Below are 22,639 nucleotides of genomic sequence, written 5' to 3' on the forward strand. Positions count from 1 at the left end.
CCTATATGTACAGTATAAGGATTACCCCCTAATATATATGTGTGTGTATGTATTATATAATTAAATGCGTATATATGTATTTACAGACATATATACAAATAAGGACACACAATACATATGTATACATAAATACACATATATAAGTGCATTGGAGTCCTTATATATAATCATCTTTCTATTTATCTATCTGTCTGTATATATCTATACCTATATATATATATATATATATATATATATATATATATATATATATATAGGTATAGATATATATTTTACCAAAAAAACATTATATATCTATAAATATATATATATATATATATATATTTATATATATTTAAGAATAAATAGAACATATTCTGCTATGTGAACATTGGAATGCAAAATATTCAAAATATCATGTCGGGTTAGCGCACTTTGGTTAAATACTTTTTTCCCCCACTTTCCACACTTCATTGAAGTCTATGGCGGAATATGTTAACATGTTCATGATATTTGAAGTTTGTCTATTTGCCCACATTGGGTTTAGCGCTTGTGCAAAAACCTTTTACTTTCAACTTGTAATACTTCTTGTGAATTTGCGCTCCACTAGTGATCTAGCCCTTTAGGGGGTCTGGTAACTCCATATTACTCTAATATCATAGAAATATGTTTGAAAAGGTGGCGTCTCACCATTCAAATAAAAGGTTTTATGTCTTTATAGTCGTAAAGTAATCCCCATGGTAATAATCACCCGGCATAATCCGCTAGCTTTATTTTTGTTTTGTTGTTAATGTTACAAATTATAAATACTTATTTGTTTGACCTAATAAAAATATAGATATTTAAAGTGAATGTAAACTCAGGTAGTTCGCTATAGTTCTGCGTAACAGTTAGGTTTAAATAACATGAGTTTAATTCATGATTTTTTTTTAAACATCGTATTTACCGTCATTTTTAATTTTTATATCCTTTCCCCCATCATCCGTATCCTCCGCCCGGCATTTTCGATTAATCATTGTCATTTTTAGTCACGCTCCTTACAACCAATAACGTTATTAACCACGGGGGGACCCACCCCCTTTATATGTCGTCACGCGTCTGTATTGCGCTTGCGTTTGACAGCTCTTTCGATCATCTTATATGAAGCTCGTTCACATTTCGCGCATGCTCATTTGAATACTTCACGGACTTCATCCATTCTACAAATATTATAGCGCCCGGTAAGTATATTTTGAAATGGGCTCCGTATATCTATTAGATTATATTGTAAAATATCATGTTGAATTATTGTTCCAAATTTAGAAAGATTTATAAACATAATGATTGCAAAAAAGACGTTTCAAACTATACTTAAAATCGTATTTTTTACACAAGAAGCTTCTGAATATTACGGCAATTCGGAGGAGATGCTTTGCTTCTATAGCCAACGATAGTATTCAGTGAATGTATTCATTCACTGAATACTATGTTGAGTGACAGCGGAATCGTGGTTTGACGCATGCGCAGTGTTGAGCAGAGACGGGAGCGCGCATTGCCACTACGTAAACAGCGGGTGGGACCGCTGTATACGTAATATTGAACATAATAAGGAAGTTGAGAGTGGGAGGAGCAGGTATAAACAAATATCGATATTTGCAAATGTATATAAAACTTTTATTATACATCTTATGACAAAATGAAAGTTGCGGTTCAATTAATATACTTATTAGCTATATAATCATACTTTCTGAACTTAAAAAATTGACATTCACTTTAAATAAATAGGAAAATTAGCTGAGTTTAAAAATAGATTATATTTTGTGAACATTTATATAGGGAACATTTTGGGGCAAGTGTTTTTTTTTTGTTTTGCTTTTTATTTATTATTATTATACTAAGTGAGTTTGGTTAGGGGATTGAATTTTATTACATTGTCAAAATCTCCCCTTTGTAAAATCAGATTTATTTTTAAAATATAAGACATGACACATTTAGAGCCGTCAATAGTCTTATTGAATAACATACCAAGCATAGGCTGTAAATATAGAAGACAGCTCTGCCAGAATATGCTTAGCAGTGCAAAGAGTAGCGATACCTCGCTACTGGAAAAAACTCAGGTACCCAGTTTATCTCAATGGATATAAGAAGTAGATTATATATAGTCCATTGAGAAAGCACTTTACTATTTTAAAGGCAACTTAGATCTCCTTAGATTTCTTGAATGTGGTTGTTTCAATGAGAGCAAAAACAGTCTAATATAGGGCTAGATCACGTTAGCGCACAATATTTCAATATTATGCCTGCATTAAAGGGATATGAAACACAAATATTTTTATTTCCTGATTCAGATCTTTATTTTATAATTTACTCCTACTATCAATTTTTCTTCATTCTCTTGGTATCTTTATTTGAAAAGCAGGAATGTAAGCTTAGGAGCCGGTCCATTTTTGGTTCAGCATCTGGGTAGCACTTGGTGATTGGTGGCTAAATGTAGGTAGGTATAGGTATTTGCATATATATATATATTTAAAAATAAATTTTCCCCTATGTGAAGAACATTGGTATGCAAGATATTTACATTGCACTCAACTTGTTATACCAGTGCACTGAGAGGAGCGCAAATATCTCACTTGTGAAAGCGCAATTTTGAGCTCCACTCATAATCTGGTATATATATATATATATATATATATATATATATATATACAGTATATATATATATATAAACACTAAAGTTTGTTTCTAACATCACCATGGTGATGACACGCTGAGAAGTCACGTGTAAAGCCATACCGGAAGTGTTATGTTATGTTTTGTTTGCATTTTGCATATTGATTAACATATTTGATTGTTTCAGTTATATATGACACATTGGCCTCTAGTTATCAAGTCGTCAACCTCAAATACGCTGGAATTCCGCAGCGTATTTGTGGCAAGGCTGATTCGCCTTAGTTATCAAGCCCTACAGACCGGAAAAGTAGAATATAGTGATGTAAGCTTCGATCCGCCGGACTCAGTCCGACACAGATCGATTCTTACGTCACTCCAGATGTTTCGAACACAAGTTCGGCACAATCTGACTGCTTTTGCTAGTTATCAAAAAACTAGCAGGTACGCTCGGCACTTTTCCGGCCCAGCGTACCTGGTTTTCAATCCGCGGCCCTGGAGGCGGCGGATCCCATAGGAATCAATGGGAGTCTGACCATAGCGAAAGTTCATGTTCGCTGCTGCCCGACATCGCATTGATTCCTATGGGAGATGTCTGCACCTAACACCCTAACATGTACCCCGAGTCTAAACACCCCTAATCTGCGCCCCTACACTGCCACAACTAAATAAATGTATTAGCCCCTAAACCGCCGCTCCCGGACCCCGCTGCAACTATAATAAACTGATTAACCCCTAAACCGCCACTCCCTGACCCCGCCGCCACCTACATAATACCTATTAACCCCTATCCTGCCCCCCCTACACCGCCGCCACCTAAAATAAAGTTATTAACCCCTATCCTGTGGATCCCGGACCCCGACCGCAACTAAATAAATTGTTTAAGCCCTAAACCGCCGCTCCCGGGCCCCGCCGCCACCTATATTAAACTTATTAACCCCTATCCTGACCCCCCTACACCGCCGCAACCTATAATAAAATTATAAACCCCTAAACCTAAGTCTAACACTAACCCTAACACCCCCTATCTTAAATATTAATTAAATAAATCTAAATAAATATTACTCTTATTAAATTAGTTATTCCTATTTAAAACTAAATACTTACCTGTAAAAAAAACCCTAAGATAGCTACAATGTAATTAATAATTACATTATAGCTATTTTAGGATTTATATTTATTTTACAGGTAACTTTGTATTTATTTTAACTAGGTAGAATAGCTATTAAATAGTTATTAACTATTTAATAACTACCTAGCTAAAAGAAATACAAAATGACCTGTAAAATAAAACCTAACCTAAGTTACAATTAAAACTAACACTACACTATCAATAAATAAATTAAATTAATTAACTACAAATACCTACAATTAAATACAATTAAATAAACTAACTAAGTTACAAAAAATAAAAAATACACCTAATCTAAGCCCCCTAATAAAATAACAAAGCCCCCCAAAATAAAAAAATGCCCTACCCTATTCTAAATTACAAAAGTTAACAGCTCTTTTACCAGCCCTTAAAAGGGCTTTTTGCGGGGCATGCCCCAAAGTAAACAGCTCTTTTGCATGTAAAAAAAATATACAACCCCCCCAACATTAAAACCCACCACCCACATACCCCTACTCTAACCCAAACCCCCTTAAATAAACCTAACTCTACCCCCTGAATATCACCCTACCTTGAGACGTCTTCACCCAGCCGGGCACCAGTGGTCATCTGATCCATCCAGTAGCCTTCATCCGATGGGCCAGAAGAGGACATCCAGACCAGCAGAAGTCTTCATCCTATCCGGGCAGAAGAGGACATCCAGACTGGGAGAAGGCTTCATCCAAGCGGCATCTTCTATCTTCATCCATCCGACGAGGCGCGGCTTCATCTTCAAGACCTCCGGCGCGGAGCATCCTTCCAGACCGACGACTAACGACGAATGAAGGTTCCTTTAAGGGACGTCATCCAAGATGGCGTCCCTCGAATTCCGATTGGCTGATAGGATTCTATCAGCCAATCGGAATTAAGGTAGGAAAAATCTGATTGGCTGATTGAATCAGCCAATCAGATTCAAGTTTAATCAGATTGGCTGATCCAATCAGCCAATCAGATTGAGCTCGCATTCTATTGGCTGTTCCGATCAGCCAATAGAATGCGAGCTCAATCTGATTGGCTGATTGGATCAGCCAATCCGATTGAACTTGAATCTGATTGGCTGATTCAATCAGCCAATCAGATTTTTCCTACCTTTATTCCGATTGGCTGATAGAATCCTATCAGCCAATCGGAATTTGAGGGACGCCATCTTGGATGACGTCCCTTAAAGGAACCTTCATTTGTCGTTAGTTTAAAATTCTTGTAATTTTTTTTTTATTTTTTGTAATTTAGTGTTTTTTTTCATAATTTAGTTTATTTAATTTAATTGTAATTAATTGTAGGTAGTTTAGGTAATTAGTTTAATTATAGCGTAGTGTTAGGTGTAATTGTAATTTAGGTTAGGATTTATTTTACAGGTACATTTGTACTTATTTTAACTAGGAAGTTATTAAATAGTTTATAACTATTTAATAACTATTGTACCTAGTTAAAATAAATACAAAGTTGCCTGTAAAATAAAAATAAACCCTAAGCTAGATACAATGTAACTATTAGGTATATTGTAGCTAGCTTAGGGTTTATTTTATAGGTAAGTATTTAGTTTTAAATATGAATTATTTAGTTAATTGTAGTAAATGTATTTAGCTGTATTTAAATTATATTTAAGTTAGGGGGTGTTAGGGTTAGGGATAGACTTAGGTTTAGGGATCCATTATTTTATAATCTTACAAAACGGGAAGAAGAGGCACTGGAAAAATGAGAGAACAACCCTGATATTGTGATACGTGAAGCGGATAAGGGGGCGCCTTAGTAGTGCTGGACTACACCCAATATAAACAGGAGATCATCAGACAACTAAATGACAGCTCAACTTACAAAAATCTAAAAATTAACCCTACCAAAATCTTCAGGGAACAAATAGATCACAGCATTCATCTATTCTTTGAAATTGAATACATCAATAAAGAATTAAAATCCTTTTTGTCTGTGGACTTTCCAATTGTACCAATTCTTTATACATTGCCTAAAGTCCACAAGGATGCACTTAACCCACTAGGTTGGACTATAGTGTCGGCTCAAGGCTCACTACTTCAGCCCTTTGCACAGTATTTAGATTCGATCTTACAACCACTTGTCTTACAAATGCCATTGAACATATGTGACACAGGACATGTGATTTCTAAACTGAATAATCTTCAACACATAACTGAGAATGAAATTCTTTTCACATTAGTTATAAATAGTTTGTACACATGTATACCACACCAAGAGGGTTTAGCGGCTATCCAGACACAATTATTTAGATACAGATATGTTGGGCTGCCACCTGATGTGCTTGGTGAACTTTTACATCTATGGCTGAGTTTGAATTATTTTAAATTTGAAAATTGTTACTACTTGCAGACAGCTGAGACAGTCATGGACTCAAATGTAGCACCATGTTACGTCAATCTTTTTGTAGCAGAATTTGAGCACAACATTAGTCTACTGGATACAAAGGAGATCCTAGCATACTTTCGCTACATCTATGATGTCCTATTGATTTGGCATAGAGATGAAACATCCCTATTGAATTGGTATACTGAACTTAACAACTTACCTATCCCTATAAAGTTTACCATTCATTTCAATAAAGAACAAATTGATTTCCTTGATATTAGGATGTTTAAAGTCAATCAGAACTTGGGGACAACATTGTTTAGAAAACCAACAGATAGAAATCCCATTCTTCATGGCAAGAGCTGCCATCCACCAGCCCTACTACGAGCAATACATAAAGCACAATTTGATAGGGTAATTAGAAATAATACCGTTGAAGAAAACAAACAAACACAGAAAACTGAAATGGAACAAAGATTTCTACAGAGGGGCTATGGAGTTAAAAATGTAACTCAACAAACGACTCACCTTCACTACCACTTTACAATCCAGATAAACTGGTTAATTATATTATATGTAAACACTGGAACATTATAAAATCTGACTCATCTCTACCTTTTGGTGCCTTTGATCCACCTCTAATGGGCTTCTGCAGAGGTATCAATTTGAAAGACCAATTAATGCGACCGGACATGTATTGCATTGGAACACAGAGTACTTGGCTACCACAAAACAAACCAGGATTTTATCGTTGTATAACCTGCACTACTTACAATAGCTTAATCCCTTGCAAAATCTTCCATCACCCACATACAAACAAAACATTTTGGATCAAACACTATGGGGGTAGTTATCAACGTGTCTACTTTTCCTGCCTTCGCCGGTTCAATACGCCCACCTAAGCTCGCCTACCTTCGCCGCCGCGGACCTGCAACATTTTGCCTAAGTTATCAAAAAAGCTGTCAAAAAGCCGCGCACCAAGTACGGGGCGATGAGCAGCGGACTGTGATAGTTATCACTCATCCGATCTCGCTGCTCTTCGGCTTTTTTAAAGCTTTTTTGCTAGCCTGTCACTAAGCACCCACACTAACTACACTGTTCTACCCCCTATACCGGCGCCCCTGGAGCCCCCCGCAACTAAATAAAGTTATTAACCCCTAAACCGCCGCTCCTAGACCCCACCGCAACTCTTATAAATGTATTAACCCCTAAACCGCCGCTCCCGGACACCGCCGCAACCTACATTATACCTAGTAACCCCTATCCTGCCCCCTATACTGTCGCCCTCTATAATAAAGTTATTAACCCCTATCCTGCTGATCCCGCACCTCGCCGCAACTAAATAAATAGTTTAACCCCTAAACCGCCGCTCCCGGACCCCGCCGCAACCTATATTAAACTTATTAACCCCTAATCTGCCCCCCCTACACCGTCGCCACCTATAATACATTTATTAACCCCTATCCTGCCCCCCCCCCTACACCGCCGCCACTGTAATAAAATTATTAACCCCTAAACCTAAGTCTAACACTAACCCTAACACCCCCCTAACTTAAATATTAATTAAATAAATCTAAATAATATTTCTATTATTAACTAAATTAATCCTATTTAAAACTAAATACTTACCTTTAAAATAAACCCTAATATAGCTACAATATAAATAATAATTATTTTGTAGCTATTTTAGGATTTATTTTTATTTTACAGGTAACTTTCAATTTATTTTAACTAGGTACAATAGCTATTAAATAGTTATTAACTATTTAATAGCTTACCTAGCTAAAATAAAGAGAAATTTACCTGTAAAATAAAAACTAACCTAAGTTACAATTACACCTAACACTACACTATACTTTAATAAATTATTCCTATTAAACTAAATACTTACCTGTAAAATAAACCCTTTGTAGCTATTTTAGGATTTATATTTATTTTACAGGCAACTTTGTATTTATTTTAGCTAGTTAGAATAGTTATTAAATAGTTATTAACTATTTAATAACTACCTAGCTAAAAGAAATACAAAATTACCTGTAAAATAAATCCTAACCTAAGTTACAATTAAAACTAACACTACACTATCATTAAATAAATTAAATAAATTAACTACAAATAACTACAATTAAATACAATTACAATCGGAATTAAGGTAGGAAAAATCTGATTGGCTGATTGAATCAGCCAATCAGATTGAGCTCGCATTCTATTGGCTGATCGGAACAGCCAATAGAATGCGAGCTCGATCTGATTGGCTGATTGGATCAGCCAATCGGATTGAACTTCAATCTGATTGGCTGATTCAATCAGCCAATCAGATTTTTCCTACCTTAATTCCGATTGGCTGATAGAATCCTATCAGCCAATCGGAATTGAAGAGACGCCATCTTAGATGATGTCCCTTAAAGGAGCCTTCATTCGTCGGTAGTCCGTCGGGAAAGAAGGATGTTCCGTGTCGGCAGGATGAAGATGGATGCTGAAGAAAGAAGATTGAAGACCCCGCTTGGAAGATGACATCGCCCGGTTGGAAGACTTCTTCAGCGCCGCTTGGAAGATGACATCGCCCGGATGGAAGACTTCTTCAGCGCCGCCTGGAGGATCACTTCATCGGATGGAAGACTTCTTCAGCGCCCCTTGGAGGATCACTTCTGCCGCTCCGGATCTCCTCTTCGGTTCCATCGGTGGGTCGGCTGGCTGAAGACAACTCAAGGTAGGATGATCTTCAGGGGGGTAGTGTTAGGTTTATTTAAGGGGGGTTTGGGTTAGATTAGGGGTATGTGGGTGGTGGGTTTTAATGTTGGGGGGGTTTGTATTTTTCTTTTACAGGCAAAAGAGCAGTTTTCTTTGGGGCATGCCCCGCAAAAGGCCCTTTTAAGGGCTGGTAAGGTAAAAGAGCTTTGAACTTTTTTAATTTAGAATAGGGTAGGGCATTTTTTTATTTTGGGGGGCTTTGTTATTTTATTAGGGGGCTTAGATTAGGTGTAATTAGTTTAAAATTGTTGTAATTTTTTTTAATGTTTGTAACTTATTTTTTTTATTTTTTGTAACTTAGCTTTTTTTATTTTTTGTACTTTAGTTAGTTTATGTAATTGTATTTAATTGTAGTTATTTGTAGTTAATTTATTTAATTTATTTAATGATAGTCTAGTGTTAGTTTTAATTGTAACTTAGGTTAGGATTTATTTTACAGGTAATTTTGTATTTCTTTTAGCTAGGTAGTTATTAAATAGTTAATAACTATTTAATAACTATTCTAACTAGCTAAAATAAATACAAAGTTGCCTGTAAAATAAATATAAATCCTAAAATAGCTACAAAGGGTTTATTTTACAGGTAAGTATTTAGTTTAATAGGAATAATTTATTAAAGTATAGTGTAGTGTTAGGTGTAATTGTAACTTAGGTTAGTTTTTATTTTACAGGTAAATTTCTCTTTATTTTAGTTAGGTAGCTATTAAATAGTTAATAACTATTTAATAGCTATTGTACCTAGTTAAAATAAATTGAAATTTGCCTGTAAAATAAATATAAATCCTAACGGCTAGATTTAGAGTTTTGTCGGTAACGACCCGAAAAGCTAACGCTGGCTTTTTTCTGGCCGCACCTTTTAAATAACTCTGGTATTGAGAGTCCACAGAATGGCTGCGTTAGGCTCCAAAAAAGGAGCGTAGGGCATATTTAACGCAACTTCAACTCTCGATACCAGAGTTGCTTACGCAAGCGGCCATCTTAAAAAACGTGCTCGTGCACGATTCCCCCATAGGAAACAATGGGGCTGTTTGAGCTGAAAAAAAACCTAACACCTGCAAAAAAGCCGCGTTCAGCTCCTAACGCAGCCCCATTGTTTGCTATGGGGAAACACTTCCTACGTCTGCACCTAACACTCTAACATGTACCCCGAGTCTAAACACCCCTAACCTTACACTTATTAACCCCTAATCTGCCGCCCCCGCTATCGCTGACCCCTGCATATTATTATTAACCCCTAATCTGCCGCTCCGTAAACCGCCGCTACTTACATTATCCCTATGTACCCCTAATCTGCTGCCCCTAACACCGCCGACCCCTATATTATATTTATTAACCCCTAATCTGCCCCCCACAACGTCGCCTCCACCTGCCTACACTTATTAACCCCTAATCTGCCGACCGCACCGCTATTATAATAAAGTTATTAACCCCTAATCCGCCTCACTAACCCTATAATAAATAGTATTAACCCCTAATCTGCCCTCCCTAACATCGCCGACACCTAACTTCAAAAATTAATCCCTAATCTGCCGATTGGAGCTCACCGCTATTCTAATAAATGTATTAACCCCAAAGCTAAGTCTAACCCTAACACTAACACCCCCCTAAGTTAAATATAATTTAAATCTAACAAAATAAATTAACTCTTATTAAATAAATTATTCCTATTTAAAGCTAAATACTTACCTGTAAAATAAATCCTAATATAGCTACAATATAAATTATAATTATATTATAGCTATTTTAGGATTTATATTTATTTTACAGGTAACTTTGTATTTATTTTAACCAGGTACAATAGCTATTAAATAGTTAAGAACTATTTAATAGCTAAAATAGTTAAAATAATTACAAATTACCTGTAAAATAAATCCTAACCTAAGTTACAATTAAACCTAACACTACACTATCAATAAATTAATTAAATAAAATACCTACAATTACCTACAATTAAACCTAACACTATCAATAAATTATTTAAATACAATATCTACAAATAAATACAATGAAATAAACTAACTAAAGTACAAAAAATAAAAAAGAACTAAGTTACAAAAAATAAAAAAATATTTACAAACATTAGAAAAATATTACAACAATTTTAAACTAATTACACCTACTCTAAGCCCCCTAATAAAATAACAAAGCCCCCCAAAATAAAAAATTGCCCTACCCTATTCTAAATTACAAAAGTTCAAAGCTCTTTTACCTTACCAGCCCTGAACATGCCCTTTGCGGGGCATGCCCCAAAGAATTCAGCTCTTTTGCCTGTAAAAAAAACATACAATACCCCCCCCAACATTACAACCCACCACCCACATACCCCTAATCTAACCCAAACCCCCCTTAAATAAACCTAACACTAAGCCCCTGAAGATCTTCCTACCTTATCTTCACCCTGCCAGGTTCACCGATCCGTCCTCGGAAGTCTTGATCCAAGCCTCGGAAGCGTTGATCTAAGCCCAAGCGGGGGGCTGAAGAGTGACGTCCATCCTCGGGCTGAAGTCTGGATCCAAGTGGCGACTGAAGAAATCCATTCCCGGCTGAAGTCGGAAGTCCATCATCTGGATGAAGTCTTCTATCAAGCCGCATCTTCAATCTTCTTTCTTCTGGAGCGGAGCGGAACCATCTTCTTCCAAGCCAACGCGGAACATCCTCTTCAACCGACGACTAGACGACGAATGATGGTTCCTTTAAATGACGTCATCCAAGATGGCGTCCCTCGAATTCCGATTGGCTGATAGGATTCTATCAGCCAATCGGAATTAAGGTAGGAATATTCTGATTGGCTGATGGAATCAGCCAAACAGAATCAAGTTCAATCCGATTGGCTGATCCGATCAGCCAATCGGATTGAACTTGATTCTGATTGGCTGATTCCATCAGCCAATCAGAATATTCCTACCTTTATTCCGATTGGCTGATAGAATCCTATCAGCCAATCGGAATTCGAGGGACGCCATCTTGGATGATGTCCCTTAAAGGAACCGTCATTCATCGGGAAGTCGTCGTCGGAAGAAGATGGGTCCGCGGTGGATGTCTTCAAGATGGAGCCGGTCCTCATCAGATAAAGATAGAAGATGTCGCTTGGAAGAAGATGGTTGCCGGTCCGGATCTACTCTTCTTCCCGGATAGGATGAAGACTTTGGAGCCTCTTCTGGACTTCTTCAGCCGTCGGATGATGGATGTCTAGCCCCCGCTTGGGCTTAGATGAAGATTTCGGAGCCTGGAATGATCGGTCATACCTGGCATGGTGAAGACAAGGTAGGAAGATCTTCAGGGGCTTAGTGTTAGGTTTATTTAAGGGGGGTTTGGGTTAGATTAGGGGTATGTGGGTGGTGGGTTGTAATGTTGGGGGGGGGTATTGTATGTTTTTTTTTACAGGCAAAAGAGCTGAATTCTTTGGGGCATGCCCCACAAAGGGCCCTGTTCAGGGCTGGTAAGGTAAAAGAGCTTTGAACTTTAGTAATTTAGAATAGGGTAGGGCATTTTTTTATTTTGGGGGTCTTTGTTATTTTATTAGGGGGCTTAGAGTAGGTGTAATTAGTTTAAAATTGTTGTAATATTTTTCTGATGTTTGTAAATATTTTTTTATTTTTTGTAACTTAGTTCTTTTTTATTTTTTGTACTTTAGTTAGTTTATTTCATTGTATTTATTTGTAGATATTGTATTTAATTAATTTATTGATAGTGTAGTGTTAGGTTTAATTGTAGGTAATTGTAGGTATTTTATTTAATTAATTTATTGATAGTGTAGTGTTAGGTTTAATTGTAACTTAGGTTAGGATTTATTTTACAGGTAATTTTGTAATTATTTTAACTATTTTAGCTATTAAATAGTTCTTAACTATTTAATAGCTATTGTACCTGGTTAAAATAATTACAAAGTTGCCTGTAAAATAAATATTAATCCTAAAATAGCTATAATATAATTATAATTTATATTGTAGCTATATTAGGATTTATTTTACAGGTAAGTATTTAGCTTTAAATAGGAATAATTTATTTAATAAGAGTTAATTTATTTCGTTAGATTTAAATTATATTTAACTTAGGGGGGTGTTAGTGTTAGGGTTAGACTTAGCTTTAGGGGTTAATCCATTTATTAGAATAGCGGCGAGATTCGGTCGGCAGATTAGGGGTTAATAATTGAAGTTAGGTGTCGGCGATGTTAGGGAGGGCAGATAAAGGTTAATACAATTTATTATAGGGTTATTGAGGTGGGAGTGAGGCGGATTAGGGGTTAATAACTTTATTATAGTAGCAGTGAGATTCGCTCGGCAGATTAGGGGTTAATAAGTGTAGGCAGGTGGAGGCGACGTTGAGGGGGGCAGGTTAGGGGTTAATAAAGATAATATAGGGGTCGGCGGTGTTAGGGGCAGCAGATTTGGGGTACATAGCTATAATGTAGCTGGCGGAGGCGTGCGGATGGCAGATTAGGGGTTAATAAGTGTAGGTAGCTGGCGGCGACGTTGAGGGGGGCAGGTTAGGGGTTAATAAATATAATATATGGGTCGGCGGGGTTAGGGGCAGCAGATTAGGGGTACATAAGGATAACGTAGGTGGCGGTCGGCAGATTAGGGGTTAAAAAAATGTAATCGAGTGGCGGCGATGTGGGGGGACCTCGGTTTAGGGGTTCATAGGTAGTTTATGGTTGTTAGTGTACTTTAGAGCACAGTAATTAAGAGCTTTATGAACCGGCGTTAGCCCAGAAAGCTCTTAACTACTGACTTTTTTCCTGCGGCTGGAGTTTTGTCGTTAGATTTCTAACGCTCACTTCAGACACGACTCTAAATACCGGTGTTAGGAAGATCCCATTGAAAAGATAGGATACGCAATTGATGTAAGGGGATCTGCGGTATGGAAAAGTCCCGGCTGAAAAGTGAGTGTTAGACCCTTTCCTGACTGACTCCAAAAACCGGCGGTAGCCTAAAACCAGCGTTAGGAGCCTCTAACGCTGGTTTTCACGGCTACCGCCAAACTCTAAATCTAGGCCTAAGATAGCTACAATATAATTATTATTTATATTGTAGCTATATTAGGGTTTATTTTAAAGGTAAGTATTTAGTTTTAAATAGGCTTAATTTAGTTAAAAATAGAAATATTATTTAGATTTATTTAATTAATATTTAAGTTAGGGGGGTTTTAGGGTTAGTGTTAGACTTAGGTTTAGGGGTTAATAATTTTATTAAAGTGGCGGCGGTGTAGGGGGGGCAGGATAGGGGTTAATAAATGTATTATAGGTGAAGGGGGGCAGATTAGGGGTTAATAAGTTTAATATAGGTTGCGGCGGGGTCCTGGAGCGGCGGTTTAGGGGTTAAACTATTTATTTAGTTGCGGCGAGGTGTGGGATCAGCAGGATAGGGGTTGATAACTTTATTATAGAGGGCGGCGGTATAGGGGGGGCAGGATAGGGGTTAATAGGTATCATGTAGGTGGCGGCGGGGTCTGGGAGCGGCGGTTTAGGGGTTAATACATATATTATAGTTGCGGCGGGGTCTGGGAGTGGCGGTTTAGGGTTTAATACATATATTATAGTTGCGGCGGGGTCAGGGAGCGGCGGTTTAGGGGTTAATATGTATAGAGTAGCTTGCGGTGGGCTCCGGGAGCGGCGGTTTAGGGGGTAATAACTTTATTTAGTTGCGGCGGGGTAGGGGGGACAGATTAGTGGTGTTTAGACTCGGGGTACATGTTAGGGTGTTAGGTGTAGACAGCTCCCATAGAAATCAATGGGATATCTGGCAGCAGCGAACTTGTACTTTCGCTATGGTCAGACTCCCATTGATTTCTATGGGATCCGCCGCCTCCAGGGCGCCGGATTGAAAACCAGGTGTGCTGGGCCGGAAAAGTGCCGAGCGTACCTGCTAGTTTTTTGATAACTAGCAAAAGTAGTCAGATTGTGCCGCACTTGTGTGCGGAACATCTGGAGTGACGTAAGAATCTATCTGTGTCGGACTGAGTCCGGCGGATCGAAGCTTACGTCACTAAATTCTACTTTTGCCGGTCTCTAGCCTTTGATAACTAAGGCGAATCAGCCTCGCCACAAATACGCTGCGGAATTCCAGCGTATTTGAGGTTGACGGCTTGATAACTACCCCCCTATGTCATTTGCACCACTACGCACATGATTTATATAATTATATGTGTGTGTGTGGACTTTTTACGTGGGGAAAACAATTGACACCCTGAGGATAAGAATGGCCAACCATCGCACCACCATAAGAGCTGCTATAGAGAAGGGATCTTCTAACCAACCTGTCGCAAGACATTTTGTGGAAAAAGGACACACTGTGTCACAACTGAAAACAATGATAATTGACCACGTACCACCTTTGAAATGAGGTGGGGACAGGAACAAAAAATCGATCAAACTGGAATCTAGATGGATCCACAGATTGGACACTCGGATTCCTAATAGCTTGAATGTGATGCTAGAATGGCACTATTTTTTTATGAATACCCCTATAAAACTAAGATGCAAAACCCAAGAGCAGGGGTCCCTCTGTCTTCTTAGACAGATTGTATCTGCTTGTTGCAATGCCATTGTCTCTGATTTCTCTCGGTGACTTGACACTGCAACTTCCCTATTTAGAAATTACTATTATTCCTTATGACCATATACTTTTGGCCAGTATTTGGCATATATGAAGGGGTTTCTGATATCCCAAAATTTGCCTAATCACATTACTAACTGTCCTGTGTTGATCTAATGTCAGACAAGATGAACAAGTCTTATGAGTCACTAGAGGTGAAGACATTCCTTATTATCTACATACAATTAAAACTGGTTAAGGTGACATACTATTGCTTTTATATAAACACAATTTGTTGCAGGCATATTATTGCTTTACAAAGTTTATTTAAACTGTTATCTGCATTACCTATGTGTTTAACTTGAGCTGAAAGAATCCATTATTTAGACTGACTATGAAAGTCACAGTGATCCACAAATGGAGGAGACAGATTCATAACTGTACTACATTACTCCCATTTGAGATATAACTGATTCATCAAGCAAGTTTAGAGCTGGCAATACTACTTTAAGGAGTTATTGCCCCAGTAGTTTAGAACTGCACAGCAGATAGCATAGCTCCTTATTTATTCAGATCTTGTTCTGATATTTAGTACAAAATCACGCTTAATATTACGTTTCAACTGCATTATTATGATGTTTTACTTTTTGGCACTTAGTTATATTTTTGGATATACACTGTCTTAAAGTGAATGTAAATTTTGATGCTAAAGTGCCCGTTTTTTTAAAATTCGATTAAAAACAGGGGCACTTTAATTCATCAAAATTTATATTTCACTCCTGTTGTGAAAAAATTCTTACCTTTCAAACTTCACAGTAGCTCCAGCTTCCTCCACCCATTGCAAAGCCTCTTCCTGGGTCTAAAATGAGGAATCCAGCTTCCTCCAATCACGGCATTGAATAAGACATTGATTCCCCCTGGGGGGGAAGCAGTGATTGGAGGATGACCTATCCATCATTTCTGACATCACAAATGGCTTGCAATGACCGGAGGAAGCTGGATTAAAAGGTAAGGTTTTTTTTTTATATCGAATTTTTACAAACCGGGCACTTAAGCATCAAATTTACATTCACTTTAAGGATTTATCTATGAAATTTAACCAGCACCTCAGGATAAGATTTAATCATTTCTACACACTTACTTATTCACTATAACCATCATGGAGGATGAGATTTATGATCATTATTAAATTGTTTTGACACAAATGTTTGTTTCTAACATCCCCATGGTGATGACACGCTGTGAAGTCACGTGTAAAGTCATACCTGAAGTGTTTGGTTCAATCTTTTGTAGCTTACACACGGAAGTTGGGGTATGCTATTTTATTTTTTTTGCCTATTGATTAATTAATTTGATTGTTTGGGTTATATATGACACATTGTTTGCTCACTAGGCACTGTCTGAGGAAGGGGAAAATGTCATAGGAGTGTTTGAGAAATAAAAGGTTTTCCTTTGAATTCACAAATCCAGTGAGTTCCGCTTCCCATTTTTGCCTACTTTAGGGATTTTTGGATACTACTGTTTAAGCTGGACACCCTGGTGGTTATTGGTTAACTATTATGTGAGAATGCCTGCCTTTTGAAATATATATATATATATATATATATATATATATATATATATATATATATATATACTGTATATATATATATATATATAATCTATTTAAACTGCTTGATTTGCTTAAAAAAATGTATGATATAAGGGAGGAGAGAAATTCACATCTACTGTAACGGGCAAAGAGTACATGATAAAACATCATATTGATTGCAATTCCAGGTTTGTGGTGTTCCTGATAACGGGTAAATTGTGCCATTTTCAGTATACAGGTAGAACGACTCGGCTCCTGAAAGATAGGGTAAGGGAACACTTAAAGGGACATGAAACCCAATTTTTTTCTTTCGTGATTTAGAAAGAGCATGTCATTTTAAACAACTTTCTAATTTACTTCTATTATCTAATTTGCTTCATTCTCTTGATATCACTTGCTGAAAAGCATATCTAGATATGCTCAGTAGCTGCTGATTGGTTGCTGCACATAAAGGCCTTGTGTGATTGACTCACACATGTGCATTGCTATTTCTTCAACAAAGGATATCTAAAGAATTGAGCAAATTAGATAATAGAAGTAAATTGGAAAGTTGTTTAAAATTGCATGCCCTATCTGAATCACGAAAGTTTAATTTTGACTAGACTGTCCCTTTAATGTCGTTAGAAATAGAGATACCATAAACTCCTGTGGCACATCATTTTGCTACACATACACATATGCTCTCTCTTTGAATTTCAGGGCATTGATCAAGTACAAAAGCTAATCACAAGAGATAGAATTCTGGCATTAGATAAGAAGGAAGTATATCAGATTTATACCCTATAAACAGGGAGTCCCCAAGGTATGAAATAAATATCTGATATTTGTAACTATTCACAGGTATGTAGAATGTATAAATGATTTAGAACTAGAATAAAAAAAAGAAACAAAACAAATAAAACATGAATACAAATAATTGGAAGTACGCTGTAATGGTATTAAGTTTATCATATATATATATTTTTTACTATGAAGTCAAGAATTAGATTAGATTAAATTTGATTATTAATTGTTGAACAATCTTTTTGTAAGACATCAACCAGTGTATCATGATAAATGTCTATTGACTAGAGAATAGTTAACATTGAATTAAATAAAATAAGATTAATATGTTTAAATAAGGCACTCAATCTGTAAATATTCCTTTTAGTGTAAGAGAAATTGTAATATTGTTAGATTTTAAACCATCTTTCTTTGCTTTCAAATTATTTGCTATTAATCGTGAAGATATGAGAAATATTTATGCAATGAAGGGGTTAAAAGGATATGTGTATTTAAGATGGAAGTGTAATAGCTGAGTTATCCCTGACGAAATGTCATGTTTGGGAAGGAAATGCGTCAGATTGTTTTTGCTATAGCGTGTAGTGGTTCACCTGTTGGTTTTAAATGAAGAAATAAAGCATTTTTTGTTTTAACTTCTGAACGTATGCTTTGGATGATCTATCTCCAGCATTCTTATAAAATATATATATATATATATATATATATATATTTTTACATTTCGAGTGGAGTTGAGCCATTGGAGACAGAACCATGTGCAGGTAACTGTGTGGAGGTAGAGCCCTTGTGACCTGTCACGCTTTGGTGTTGGTGTTCGGTAAAGAAGTGGAGCGCTTACCCGCATAGTAGGGCCGGAGCGGAGAAATACAGCACACCTTTAGAACTCAGTAGTGGAATATACAGTGAGTCACAGGTTTATCCTATGATACGCTGATACAATATAATATACAGTTTATAAGAAGGGGACATGGATAATATGAAATACGGATGATATGAAAGTTTGTTATTATGCTAAATACCCACAGTGGACTGAGTTCTGTGAATAAAGAGGTATGATAAACAAGTTGCTGTAACCTGAACAGTTATCACAACAAACAATAATTAGGTGCATTGATACTTGTATGTAAACCAGATGAACAGTAATTAAAAAGATACTTTATAGTATACAAAGTGTACAATACAGACTATGAGAACTCAGAGGAATGATCTGTGATAACATATTATTTTGGACTGGTGTAAGAACATATCTCTTTTTTTTTAGTGAATAGCTAACTTATATATGACTAGGCCACATTTACAATAAGTGATTTGTCAACTTGAACTATATAGTATAGGCTAAAGTATAGCTCCTACCAAGAAAAACAGTTGATATTGCAATAATATACTCACCAGGAACACACTTTGGCAGGTCTGGAGACCATTTCCAGCCGATAACACAATAACAGTTTTCATCCCCTTTCATTACATAGCCAGAATCACACCGTAATCGGACAACGTCCTTCCAGTCAAAGCCATGGCCACGACGTTCAGGAGAATAATCTTCATAATTCTTAAGAACAATGTGACCATTCTCAATAGCTGGATAAGGGCAGTCAAACCCTAATAAAACAATGTGAAAAGCTCAAATTAATATTATATACTAATGTAAGTATACCTATGCGACATTAATAAATAACATGGCATCCACATTTTTTTATTATTTAGATTAAAGCAAACCATATCATTATAATATAATCCCACTAGAAGGATCAGTTAGAGCTAGACTGGGGTATGACACTATTTGTGTAATTGTTACCCTAAACCCTTCAATTTTAACACCTTTAAAATCTAAGAATTAATCCTGCCTTTAATCAGGGAGAACAAAAATGAAACACTACACAAAATACAAGATAAACATCAAGGGGCCGATTTATTAAGGCCCAAATGCTACTATATGCAGCTGTTTCCGGCTCGCTGGAAACAGGAGTTAAGAAGCAGCAGTCTTAAGACCGCTGCTCCTTAACTCATCTGCTACCTCTGAGGCAGCGGATGGCAATCCACACAATCGCATACGATCGGGTTGATTGACACCCCCTGCTAGCGGTGGATTGGCCACAAATCTGCAGGGGGCGGCATTGCACAAGCATTTCACAAGGAATGCTTGTGCAATGATAAATGCGGACAGCGTATGCTGTCCGCATTTATCGATATCTGGCGGACATGATCCACTGCAGCGGATCATGTCTGCCAGACACATGATAAATCGTCCCCCAATAGTGATAGCTCAATTTGCTGCCAGCACCAAATGATAATAATATGATATTCATTATATAGGAGGGAAAGAGCAGGTAAATGGCACATATTAAATAAAGCAGAACTCGTGCAACTAGCTTAGTTCACTTGAAAAGAATGCACCAATCTCCAATTTTTCTTCGTAATTCTGGAAGTTATTTAATATTGTAAATGGGTCTAAAAACAAAGGTACAAAACATACAAAACAAAGTTTCAAGCCATAAAAAGGCCTTTCTATGGCTTCAAACATTGTCCTGTATCTTTGTTTTTTGGACTAATCTACAACATTAATAAAGGTCTGGTATAATGAAGAAAGATTGATAGCTGGTTCATTCTTTCCATGTGAGATGTTGAAAGGTGGCAACTCTGCAATATTGTTCCTAATTTTTGTAGTGTTGTTCTTACAGTTACATTGTGAGACTAGCTTAGTTCAGAGATTAATTATCCTTGGAAAGAGGAAGAAGATGAAATTCATGCTTGATTGAAATCTGTCTTGTTTGGATCTATCTTCAGCTTTGTGTATAAACCGCAATACAGGGGAATCTAACTGTAGATCCCTCCTCATGTTCTGGCTTAGGTTTACATAGATTTAATTAATGGTGAAAATTTGAGCTGCAGAGCCTCAAAAGCAATAAACAAAATAAATTCCCAGAACAGCTCTTATCAACCCTCTCATTCTTAAAGGAATGAGAGGATTGTCAACGGACTAAGACATTCCTTTACAAGAGCCAAGGGATCATCTTTACTACCCAAAAGCTGACACCTTACCTCATACGATTGAGGTACTAGTTAGTAAGCCGGATATACTTACCTTAAACACAAAGTTGTTGAAAATTAAAGGACAAAACTACCTGTATAAGAATATCTTTGAACTACCATCTCTCCTTGTTTATATACAAAAAGCAAAATTCACCCTATTCTCTTTAAACCTTTGTTATAACCAATTGCTACAGCTGTGCGCCTCCACACCAGTATTGATTTTTCTCTTTTTTCACCTATTTAAAACAGTGACGGGGTACACTGTGTCAACACGCAGGCAGCACGCAAGTTCTGTTAAAAGATACAGACATGGATTGTATCACACATTCATTTAATTTTGGCAACACATACTGACTTATTGGCCTCTAGTTATCAAGCCGTCAACCGCAAATACGCTGGAATTCTGCAGCGTATTTGTGGCAAGGCTGATTCGTCTTAGTTATCAAGCCCTACAGACCGGCAAAAGTAGAATATAGTGACGTAACCTACGATCCGCCGGACTCAGTCCGACACAGATCGATGGTTACGTCACTACAGATGTTCTGTATGCAAGTTCAGCACAATCTGACTACTTTTGGTAGTTATCAAACTACTACCAGGTACGCTCGCCACTATTCCGGCCCAGCGTACCTGTTTTTAAATCCGCCACCCTGGAGGTGGCGGATCCCATAGGAATCAATGGGAGTCTGACCATAGCGAAAGCTCATGTTCGCTGCTGCCCGATATCCCATTGATTGCTATGGGAATGTTTACACCTAACACCCTAACATGTACCCCGAGTCTAAACACCCCTAATCTGCCCCCCCCCCCTACACCGCCGCAACTAAATAAACTTATTAACCTCTAAAACCGCCGCTCCTGGACCCCGCCGCAATTATAATAAACATGTTAACCCCTAAACCGCCGCTCCCGGACCCCGCCGCCACCTACATTATACATATTAAACCCTAATCTGCCGTCCCCTATACCGCCGCCACCTACATTATACATATTAACCCCTATCCTGTGGATTCCGGACCCCGCCGCAACTAAATAAATTGTTTAACCCCTAAACCGCCGCTCCTGGACCCCGTCCCCACCTATATTAAAGTTATTAACCCCTATCCTGACCCCTCTATACTGCCGCCACCTATATTAAAATTATTTACCCCTAAACCTAAGGCTAACCCTAACCCCCCCTAACTTAAAAATTATTTTAATAAATCTAAATACATATTACTCGTATTAACTAAATTAATCCTATTTAAAACTAAATACTTACCTGTAAAATAAACCCTAAGATAGATACAATATAACTATCAATTATATTGTAGCTATTTTAGGATTTATTTTTATTTTACAGGCAACTTTGTATTTATTTTAACTAGGTAGAATAGTTATTAAAAAGTTATCAACTATTTAATAACTACCTAGCTAAAATACTTACAAAATTACCTGTAAAATAAATCCTAACCTAAGTTACAATTAAACCTAACACTACACTATCATTAAATTAATTAAATAAATTAACTACAATTACCTAACATTAAATTAAATAAACTAAACTATAGTACCAAAAAAAAAATACATTACAGAAAATAAAAAAGAATTACAAGAAGTTTAAACTAATTACACCTAATCTAAGCCCCCTAATAAAATAATAAACCCCCCAAAATAAAAAAAATGTCCTACCCTATTCTAAATTACAAAGTAACCAGCTCTTTTACCAGCCCTTAAAAGGGCTTTTTGCGGGGCATTGCCCAAAAGTAATCAGCTCTTTTTCCTGTAAAAAAAAAATACAACCCCCCCAACATTAAAACCCACCACCCACATACCCCTACTCTAACCCACCCAAACCCCCCTTAAAAAAACCTAACACTAA

At 36.9% G+C, this 22,639-nt stretch overlaps 1 protein-coding gene across 2 annotated transcripts in view; it reads right to left on the minus strand.

Annotated features, from left to right (window-relative positions):
- LOC128653351 (complement component receptor 1-like protein) overlaps window positions 1-22,639 on the minus strand; it is an 87,541-nt gene that overhangs the window by 8,926 nt on the left and 55,976 nt on the right. For both annotated transcript variants that reach the window (XM_053706578.1, XM_053706577.1), the window contains exon 4: window positions 19,138-19,347. In XM_053706578.1, coding sequence (XP_053562553.1) covers window positions 19,138-19,347 — 210 coding nt within the window. The remainder of the gene's footprint in view (window positions 1-19,137; window positions 19,348-22,639) is intronic.

Source organism: Bombina bombina, chromosome 3 (genome assembly GCF_027579735.1).
Source record: "Bombina bombina isolate aBomBom1 chromosome 3, aBomBom1.pri, whole genome shotgun sequence".
Lineage (NCBI taxonomy): Eukaryota > Metazoa > Chordata > Amphibia > Anura > Bombinatoridae > Bombina > Bombina bombina.